Here is an 11,267-nt window from a genome sequence, read left to right as displayed (position 1 = left end):
TACCACACCTAGTACTACACTACTGTACAGCTGTGCCAGATACTACCACAGTTAGTACCACACCTAGTACTACACTACTGTACAGCTGTGCCAGATACTACCACAGTTAGTACCACACCTAGTACTACACTACCGTACAGCTGTGCCAGATACTACCACAGTTAGTACCACACCTAGTACTACACTACCGTACAGCTGTACCAGATACTACCACAGTTAGTACCACACCTAGTACTAGACTACCGTACAGCTGTACCAGATACTACCACAGTTAGTACCACACCTAGTACTACACTACCGTACAGCTGTACCAGATACTACCACAGTTAGTACCACACCTAGTACTACACTACCGTACAGCTGTACCAGATACTACCACAGTTAGTACCACACCTAGTACTACAATACTGTACAGCTGTACCAGACACTACCACAGTTAATACCACACCTAGTACTACACTACCGTACAGCTGTACCAGATACTACCACAGTTAGTACCACACCTAGTACTACAATACTGTACAGCTGTACCAGACACTACCACAGTTAGTACCACACCTAGTACTACACTACCGTACAGCTGTACCAGATACTACCACAGTTAGTACCACACCTAGTACTACACTACCGTACAGCTGTACCAGATACTACCACAGTTAGTACCACACCTAGTACTACACTACCGTACAGCTGTACCAGATACTACCACAGTTAGTACCACACGTAGTACTACAATACTGTACAGCTGTACCAGACACTACCACAGTTAGTACCACACCTAGTACTACACTACCGTACAGCTGTACCAGATACTACCACAGTTAGTACCACACCTAGTACTACACTACCTTACAGCTGTACCAGATACTACCACAGTTAGTACCACACCTAGTACTACACTACCTTACAGCTGTACCAGATACTACCACAGTTAGTACCACACCTAGTACTACACTACCGTACAGTTGTACCAGATACTAGTAAGTTTGTACTGTAGCTAGTACTACACTACAGTAGAGCTGTACCAGATACTAGTAAGTTTGTACTATAGCTAGTACTACACTACAGAAGAGCTGTACCAGATACTAGTAAGTTTGTACTATAGCTAGTACTACACTACCGTAGAGCTGTACCAGATACTAGTTAGTACTGTGCATGTTGGTCTTTCTTTGATCTTTTGTGAAAATAAAATGTTTGTGTTGTTTTGTTTGTTTGTTTATCAGCCCAGTGGCGGAGCAGCTGAAGCGTGGTGAGACAGTTGAAGCCGAAGCCTTCGACTCAGTCACCATTTACTTCAGCGACATCGTAGGATTCACGGCCCTGTCTGCAGAGAGCACCCCGATGGAGGTAAAACCCAACGACCCTGCTACAGAGAAACTACTAGCCTAGCTTGGCATGTAGACCACTTCAGAAGTAAAATTGATGCTATCAGATCCAGTCTTTTATCTCAACATGTTGACTTTAACAGAACTGAACCTCTGCTTTTACCCGAGGAAACACGGGAGAGTTAGTCCTGGTTGGTGCAAAGATGCTGGTCCAGTTTTCCCCCAACTAAACCCACCACCTGCCTTTTAGACCCCATTCCCACATCACTTTAAAACATTTTATGGTTTCTTTGAGCGTGAGCTTATAGACATGGTGAACTAGTCCCTTCAGACGGGCGTCTTCCCATCTGCCTGTTAAACAGCAGCGGTGAGGCCTCTTCTGAAGAACAGTCATTTAGACCCAGACATTCGTATACTTACTTACCGTAATACTTACCGTAATACTGACCTGTATCCAAACACCGTTTTTAAGTCAGATCTTAGAAAATTTGTTTTTATTCGGTTAGACAGTTTTTAATAAACACAATATTTTAGAAGGACAAACCACAGTACCGGGACGCCATTTTAAAGATTGTTAATGACCTCAGATTTAACTGCGACTCCTAGAAACTTTCTCTCCTGGTTCTACTGGAACAAAGCGCCACCTTTGATACAGTAGATCACCAGATTTTATTAGACAGACTGAGATAGCTGGTGGGCTTCTCAGGTACTATTTTAACTGGTTTTACTTCTATCTCATGCAGAGACAATTTTTCTTAAGTATGGAAACCTGCTCCTTAAGAATCAATAAGATCCAGTGTGGGGTTCCCCAAGGACCAGTTCCAGGCCCACTTCTTTTTATTGTGTCCTTGTTGCCTCTTGGGGACGTCATGAGGAGACACGGCATTGATTCCACAGCTATGCTGATGATACGCAGCTTTACATCGCCGTGTCTCCTGATGACCTGGAGCCAGTTGACGTCCTTTTAAACTGGATTTTACATATAAAGTCATGGATGGCAGAGAACTTCTTACAGCTCAACCTGGACAAAACTAACGTTTAATTTATCTATCCTGAAGACAAGAGAGATCATTTTACCTGAACTATTTCATTCAATCCCTCCAAGTGTGGGAGAAATCGGGGTGTCTTTTGGCTCAGAGCTGGATTTTATTCCACTCATCAGAAACGTCATAAAAACAGGATTTTACCATCTTTATAACATCGCCGAGTCGCCCTTTTCTCTCTCTTACCAGCAGTGAGGTGCTGATGCTTTTACTTCTAGTAGAAGAGATGACTGTAACGTCCTGCTCTCTGGTCTCTGACCTGCAGCTACTCCAGAACTCAGCAGCAGAGTTCTGACGAGGACCAGAGGGACCACATCACACCAGCTTTAAATGGCTGCATCGGCTCCCCGTGGGTTTCAGGATGATCTTAAGCTTCTTTAAGTCATTTATAAATGTCTCAATGGTCTTGGACCTTCTTATTTATCAGATCTGCTTTCAGATTATGAGCCCACGCGGACTCGGAGGTCCTCTGGTACCGGCCTCTTAGCTTAGAACTAAAACCTATGGCGAGACCTCGTTCCATCGCCACAGTCCTGGTCTATGGACCAGCCTGCCAGGGAGCCTCAGGGCTGCAGACTGTTCATGTTTTTAAAGAGGTTAAGACCTTTTTAATTTAGCTTTTAACTGAATTTTATTGTAGTTTTTTATTTGTAGTTTTTTATTTATTTTTCATTTATGTTGTTATTTTATCAGTTTATTTGTTTTTTTTTGGTCTCTTTTTATTTTGGTCAATCAATCAATCAAACTTTATTTATAAAGCCCTTTTGATACAATGAAATGTAACACAAAGTGCTTTACAGGTTTTAAAAGAATTAAAAAGAATAGCCCACCAACCCCCTTCCCACCATGCTCCCTGCCCCCATCTCCACATATACATATTCACACACACACACAGTCAGATTAATATGTGGCCGAGCACAGAGGAGCCAAAACACTATCCCAGGAGCCGTCTGCACAAGGCGTCGGCCTGACTACTGCGACCAGGGCACCAACACGGGCACCAGACAAGAAACCAATACCATGGAAGGCGCTCCGGCACACATGGCCGACTGAGCCCCCAGTGCAGGATTTGATGGGAATGCAGTTAAAAAGAGTATCCATTGGTCTGGTGTCATCAGGAGACATGGAGATATAAAGTTGTGTGTCATTAGCATAACCGTGAAAGTTAATTCCATGTCTCCTGATGACACCACCAAGAGGCAGCAAATACAAATTTAAAAGAACAGGACCTAGAACTGAACCCACAAGGAATTTTGTGTGTCTTGGAGGAGCATGTATCCAAACCCACCAGGAATTTTCTGTCTGTAAGATAGGACGTGAACCATTTGTGATGTCATGGTGGGTGGGCTCTGGGTGTGGATGTTTGAAACAACATTGCGATGTTGAGAAGGAACTGAAGACCAGCTGATAACTCAGGTGAAACCACCTGTAAACGAGAAGAACACACAGCTAGGTTTAAGGTTGCCAGGATGCTGCAGGATCTGGGTGAGAAGCTGGTGATGTGAGGACCTGAATCCTGGCAGGACTTCCTGTGGAAATATCAGAGCTAATCACCTGTGTGTGTGTGTGTGTGTGTGTAGGTGGTGGCTCTGCTGAATGACCTGTACACCTGCTTTGACGCCATCATCGACAACTTTGATGTGTACAAGGTGAGAAGCTCCTTCCTGCAGCCCTTTTCAGTCTGAGAGGAGATGAGTCTGAATGAATCCTCAGAGATCAGAAGCTGCTGCTTGAGCTTCTCAGAAATAAGAAACAAACAAAGCAATGAGAAAGAAAGAGTTAAACTGTACCACGGCTAAATGACCAGAAGATCCAGCTGTTACATTCTCCGTGAGTTTTCATTTAACAGAGCAGCTGGATGAGACTCTCAGGTCTGCTGATGTTCGGGTCTGTAACAACCAGAGCTCCCTCAGACTGACCTGGACTCGTGGTCCTCTTGTGCCCCCAGGTGGAGACCATCGGTGACGCCTACATGGTGGTGTCCGGGCTGCCGGTAAGGAACGGGAAGCTGCATGGCAGGGAGATCGCCCGCATGGCGCTGGCTCTGCTGGACGCCGTCCGGACCTTCAAGATCCGCCACCGACCGGAGCAGCAGCTGAAGCTGAGGATCGGAATCCACAGCGGTGAGACCCACACCTGAACCGAGTCATCACAATTCTACCTGACATATTCTGTGTCTCTGTAGGAGGTTAAAACCCGCTACACAACTCCCACCGCCCGGATCAGTCAGCTCGGAGGACTAGATTGTAGAAGAGTCGGGAGTTGGGTCAGCATCGTCATGTGTGTGTTGTTCTGTGATTAGATTAGCGGAGCCGCCACACACAGTACGATCAACACTGTTCAATTCCTGATTTTTATCTTCACTTGTGAGGTCTCAAACAGACAAAAAAGATCTCCTCAGATTAAAAAAATCCTTGTGTGTACCAGGCTGTAGGTGACTAAGCAGGAGGGCCCACATCGTGGTCTTTCCCTGTACGCGAGGCGGACCCTCAGAGACCTGGGTTGTCATGACAGGTTCAGTCTGTTTATGTTGGTTCATCGTGTTCTGAGGGCCGTGACTGAAGTTCTACAGGTACAGAAAAACATGCTGATAGCTGTGTATGCAGCTTTATAATGTGGTTTAAACGTGAACGACATTAACTCGTCTCAAAGTTAAAACGGGAACGAGTTCCCATCTCCTCTTCACAGGAAACATACCAAATGCAGGACTAAAGAGGAACAACAGGGGTTTTAGGAACAGTTATTTCTCCTCTCATAGATCTGGTAAGAAAAGGGGGGAAACGATTCTTATATCCAAATGTGTTCATTTGAAATTGTTTGCTGAAAATAAAGATAAAGAGGGCAGCTCTGTGTTGGTGAAGGGGAAGCTAGAGCAGGAAGTCACATCTATGCACCATGTGGGAGCAGCTTTATATGCAGCCTTATGCAGCAGAATCACTCAGTACCTGTACATGTGCAGGTGACTTTAATTTGCTCTTCAAACCTGAAACTGACACAACTAATCGAGAGCGGAGAAGAACTCACTTTAAACAAGTTAAAAAACCCTGCAAGAACTGGGGCTTATTGATATGTGGAGGCATCTGCATGACTTGGATTGACCTTTTCCTCAGCTAGGCATAATATCCGCTCTACAATTGATCCTTTCTTATGTTTATTAAGAATCTTTGCAGAGTGAAAGCTTGTATAATAAGACCGGGACCTCTGACCATTCTGGGCTGACCATGAAAATTAATCTGATTAAAAGCCCCAAAACTACTTTTTGGAGGCTTAATACAGGTCTGTTAAATAGCTCCACTTTTACTAAAAACCTACTTACATTTTCTACAACAGCAGTTGCCCAAAGTGCTGAACAATAGAACAAACACTCCACAGTTGAAAATAACACAATGAAACAAAGAAGGTAATGATAATGGTGCAGTCAGCCCCACAATGTTATCTAAATGTGTTTTACTCAAGAAGATGAAAGAAAACGGTGGTCACACCTACAGGAACATCTAAAAAGATATACTAGCATAAATCCTCCTTCCTTGAGCAAACGAGGCCTGTCAGCGAGGAGGTGATAAAAGTTTGAGTGACGAAGTGACTGGGTGTGAGGCAGGGCCCAAGGCTTCAAATTACTTTCATGGAAACTTCAGAAATAGCAGGGGAAACACAACGTTTGTGACCCAGAGACAAAGAAGGTTACTACCAAACTGGAGGAGATTCAGAGAGCTTTTGAAGAATACTATACAGCATTATGCACACACCAGACCAAACAGAGGAACCCACAACTCAAAATCTTCTGGCTTCCTTGATCTTCCCACTTCTCACTAGAGAAATGTCAACTGAGAAAATCTTTGGGTCAATAAATCACCAGGCTGTGATGGATTTCCTCCAGAATGGTAGAAAGACATGAAATAACTCTTCCTTCCATCATTAAAGGCCTTTTAACCACACCGTGAGAGGTGGAGGCCCCGCCTTCGTGGCGAGAGGCATTTTTCTTGGTCAAACGAAAACTGGGGAAGAAAAAACAGAGCCTAGAGCATATAGACCAATCGGTGTTCTCAACAGATTACAGGTTATACGTAGCAGTAAAAGCCAAGAGACCCTTTGATAGCTGTGCATTAAACGGTAACAGATGATCATATAAGAGCCTGTGTGTTATTGGATATCTCCAAGAAAAAAGCGTGTGCAGGCTTGATGCTGAAAAGGCAAATGATTTGGTAGGTTCACGATTTTTCTCTTCCAAGTGATGGAGATCTGTGAGATCAGTACAATGAATAAAAGTGACCTACCTCCCTCCAACAGCGAGGATTAACAGCCTTTCAAGTCAAATAACTTCACAACGAGGATGCAGGCAGGGTTAAGCTACTCCCGAGTCCCCGATCCAACAGAGTCTTTGCTGAAACAAACTGTTGCTATTAAAAACCATAAGTCATACAGAAAAGGTTGTTTATGTCAGTGGTTCTCAAACTGGGGGTCGTTGTTAAAAATAGATCATCTACATTTATTAAATTTGGGCTTTTTTTACCAGGGCTGTCAAAATAAAACAATTAAAAAAAAAGAGATAGATCTTTGAAACTTGCATCTTAATTTTTTACACATAAATAAAGTTAGTGCACACGCCACATGAAACATCTGGATGCCACATGATCTCTGTGAGAGAAGCTGATTGTGGGCACGTAGGGCCTTGTCACAGCGGTCAACCACCAAAAGCCTCTTTATCCTCCTGGTTTCTGAAGGTTCTGACAGTAGATGTTATCTTGGAGGTTGCGGCTCAAAAAGTTTGACAACCACTGGTTTAACAGTGAGCAGCCGAGGGGTCTGCTGAACAAATGGATGCCATTTTTATCATTCTACTTTATTTTATTTAGTCTTTATGGCAGGTTAAAAACACCCCTCACCTCCTGACTTGAGGAGAAATATAATGAATGTCAGTGGAGCCAGTGGTGGGAGCACTCTGCACTGAGGAGATGTGGGAGGAAACCATAAGACTTTTCCCAGTGATGGTCACGCTGGGTAAAAGGAGAAGAAAATGCCAATGTTTTCATGTATAATGTGTATATGTACGGGAGAAAAATTAGAGAATGACTGTGGAGCTTGTGGAGACTCAGAATGGCCCTTCAGACAAACTAAACCTTGACCTTGATGCCTGGGTTACAGAGTGCGAACGACGCAGCTCTGTTCTCCTGATCGCGCTCATGTCTTATTTTTTTTTTGTTTGGCTGTTCTTGCTAAACATCGATATTTGGGACAGAAGTGGAAAAACTGGAATAATAAGGGGATTCATTATGAGAGACTGGAATATGCTTCTTAATGCCGTCCTTTCTTGGCACCTATCAGGTTGAGCCTGGTTCAACCCACCAACCCTCTGATAAACTCGTCTTCATCGTCACATCTATAGTTTAATTACAGAGAAGGAATAAAAGTAAAGATCTGATGGCAGATATCAGAGATGAGTCCTGTCCTGGCGGGACGTTGTCCCACAGTCTCATCTGCAGGAAACTTTTTCAATAAAAACTGACTATGCTGTATTTCTAATGCATGGTATTGATGTGTGTGTGTGTGTGTGTGTGTGTGCTGTTCAGGTCCAGTGTGTGCAGGAGTTGTGGGTCTGAAGATGCCACGCTACTGTCTGTTCGGTGATACGGTCAACACGTCGTCACGTATGGAGTCCACTGGAGAAGGTACCAAAAGACACAACCTGCAGCTAACAAACCGAACTCCTGATTCACCAACCAGGAGCTTTACCGGTTGTATGGTTCAATTAGATTAGATTAGATTTTATTATCTCACAGTGGAGAAATTCACTTGTTACAGCAGCTCTTGTTATAGAATAAAGTACAGAGAGGCAAAATAAGGTGAACATGCATCACAGCAAGAAAGTGCAATAGAAATTATTTACAAGTCTAAGAAAAGCAAAAATATGTACCGTTATAATATAAAGATATATATATATACATACACATATACATACACATATATATATACATACATATATATACATACATACACACATACATACATACATACATACATACACACATACATTATATATATATATATATATATATATATATACATACACACACACACACTACATCCATACATAAAATAAAATAAAATATAACAACAACCTCACAGACTATATACATATTTACATGGTGATGGTGGGATATGAAGAATATGATGACATTGATAATGGGGGGTATTGCACAGTAAAATATAAATAAATATTACACAGTAATATGACTATACAGATAAGTTGTACAGTCTGACAGCAGTGGGAATGAAGGACCTGCGGTAGCTCCTTCCTACACTGAGGGTGTCTCAGTCTGCTGCTGAAGGAGCTGCTCAGCCCCTCCACAGTGTGGTGCAGCGGGTGAGAGGTGTTGTCCATGATGGATGTGAGCTTGGCCAACATCCTCCTCTCACCCACCTCCTCCACAGAGTCCAGCGGGCAGCCCAGGACAGAGCTGGCCCTCCTGACCAGCTTGTTCAGTCTCTTCCTGTCCCGGTCGGTGCTGCTCGCTCCCCAGCAGACAACAGCGTAGAGGACAACAGAGGCTACCACAGAGTCATAAAATGTCCTTAGCAGAGGCCTGCATACTCCAAAGGACCTCAATCTCCTCAGGAGGTGGAGGCGACTCTGGCCCTTCTTGTACAGGGCGTCTGTGTGGTGTGACCAGTCCAGTTTATTGTTGAGGTGAACACCCAGGTACTTGAAACTGTCCACCAGGTCAATCTCCTTCCCCTGGATGTTCACCGGTGTGTGGGGTAGTGTCCTTCTCCGGGAAGTCAATCACCATCTCCATGGTCTTACTGGTGTTTAAGCACAGGTGGTTGCGCTCACACCAGTCCACAAAGTCCATGATGACTGACCGGTACTCCAGCTCGTTCCCCTCAGACACACAGCCCACAATGGCTGAGTCGTCAGAGAACTTCTGGAGATGACAGCTGCTGGTGTTGTAGGTGAAGTCCGAGGTGTAAAGGGTGAAGAGGAACGGTGAGAGCACTGTTCCCTGAGGGGCCCCCGTGCTGTAGACTACCACCTCAGACACACAGTTCTGCAGACGCACGTACTGTGGCCGGTTGGTGAGGTAGTCGATGGTCCACGCAGCTAACTTTCCATCCACTCCAGCTCCTTCCAGCTTCCCCCGCAGCAGCACCGGCTGGATGGTGTTAAACGCACTGGAGAAGTAAAAAAACATGACTCTCACGACGCTCCCAGCGGTCTCCAGGTGAGCCAGCGCCCTGTGCAGTAGGTAGATGACAGCATCATCCACCCCGATGTTTGGCCTGTAGGCAAACTGCAGCGGGTCCATCGCGGTGCACACCACGGAGCGGAGGTGACCGAGGATGAGCCTCTCCAATGTCTTCATTGGGTGGGAGGTCAAGGCAACGGGTCTGTAATGGTTCGGTTCCTTAGCGTGTGATATCTTAGGAACCGGAACCACACAGGAGGTCTTCCACAGGACAGGGACCTTCTCCAGGCTGAGGCTCAGGTTAAAGATGTACCTGAGCACCTCACAGAGCTGGTCTGCACAGGTCCTGAGCAGCCTGGGGCTGATGCCGTCGGGTCCTGCAGCTTTCCTGTTCTTCAGCCGCCTCAGTTCTCTCCTCACCTGGGCCGATGTAAAGGAGAGGGGGGAGGTGGAGGGCAGTGGGGGGCTGGTGGTGGAGTCCATTGGTGTGGAGTGGAGATGGGGGGTAGGTGAAAGTGGAGGTGAAGATGAAGGTGGTCGGGGGAAGGGGATGGTAGACGCTGGACTGGGGATGTGTGAAGAGGGGGGAGGGGGGGGCAGGGAGAGTGGGGTTTGAATCAAATCTGTTAAAAAACAGATTTAAATCATTGGCCCAGCGCTGGTCTCCATCAGCTGTCCCTCTGGCACCACTCTGTCCAAATCCAGAGATCTCCTTCAGCCCTCTCCACACGTCCCGTGTGTTCTTCTCCTCCAGCTTCTTCCTGTAGCTGTCCTTGGCCCGCCTGATCTTGTACTGGAGTTCATGCTGAACTCTCCTCTGCTCCTCTCTGTCCCCTGAAATGAAAGCCCTCTTTTTCTGGTTCAGCAGGACTTTAAGCTCAGGGGTCACCCAGGGTTTGTTGTTGGAGAAACACCGCACCCTCCGGGTTGGCACAGTGTTCTCCACACAGAAGCTGATGTAGTCCGTGATGCAGTGGGTCAGGCCATCAATGTCCTCTCCATGAGAGCTGCAGAGTGTCTCCCAGTCTGTGGTTTGGAAACAGTCTCTCAGTCTCTCATTGGCCTCATCGGTCCACACTTTCACAGACTTCTTCTGTGCCAGCTGTCTTCTCACCCTGGGTGTGTATTCAGGGAGCAGATGTACGAGGTTGTGATCAGAGCGTCCAAGCGGGGGGAGGGGGGCGGAGGTGTATGCGTCCTTCACATTAGCATACAGTAGGTCCAGCGTCTTGTTCTCCCTGGTGTGGCACTTCACGTACTGGACGAAAGTAGGGAGAGTGGCAGAGAGCGAGGTGTGATTGAAATCCCCGCTGATGAGCAGGAGGGACTGCGGGTGGCGAGTCTGCATCCGAGTCACTGCGCTGTGGAGCAGCTCACAAGCAGCTGCTGCATCAGCCGAGGGAGGGATGTACACATTAAACAGTATAACGTGTGAAAACTCCCTCGGGAGGTAATACGGCCGCATGCCCACAGCGAGTAACTCAATGTCCCTGGTGCAGAGTTGTTCCTTTACACAGACGTGCGCCGGGTTGCACCATCTCTCGTTGACATACACCGCGAGTCCCCCGCCTTTCCTCTTACCACTCTCCGCCGCACTCCTATCCGCGCGCGAAAGTTTAAATCCATCCAGGGAAACCACAGAGTCCGGAATAAGTCCATTCAGCCACGTCTCCGTTAGACACATGAGGCTACATTCCCTGAACTCCCGCTGTAGC

The 11,267-nt window shown here is 46.1% G+C and overlaps 1 protein-coding gene across 4 annotated transcripts in view; it reads left to right on the top strand.

Annotated features, from left to right (window-relative positions):
• The window catches only part of LOC121641529 (atrial natriuretic peptide receptor 1-like), a 117,710-nt gene that overhangs the window by 102,904 nt on the left and 3,539 nt on the right, over positions 1-11,267 (top strand). For all 4 annotated transcript variants that reach the window (XM_041987718.1, XM_041987716.1, XM_041987717.1 and 1 more), the window contains 4 exons: positions 1,224-1,347; positions 3,949-4,017; positions 4,317-4,491; positions 7,936-8,034. In XM_041987718.1, the coding sequence (XP_041843652.1) occupies positions 1,224-1,347; positions 3,949-4,017; positions 4,317-4,491; positions 7,936-8,034 (467 nt within the window). The remainder of the gene's footprint in view (positions 1-1,223; positions 1,348-3,948; positions 4,018-4,316; positions 4,492-7,935; positions 8,035-11,267) is intronic.

The sequence above is a fragment of the Melanotaenia boesemani genome, chromosome 6 (genome assembly GCF_017639745.1).
Source record: "Melanotaenia boesemani isolate fMelBoe1 chromosome 6, fMelBoe1.pri, whole genome shotgun sequence".
Classification (NCBI taxonomy): domain Eukaryota; kingdom Metazoa; phylum Chordata; class Actinopteri; order Atheriniformes; family Melanotaeniidae; genus Melanotaenia; species Melanotaenia boesemani.
The sequence above is the reverse complement of the archived record's forward strand: the minus strand, read 5'-3'. Positions and strand labels throughout refer to the sequence as shown.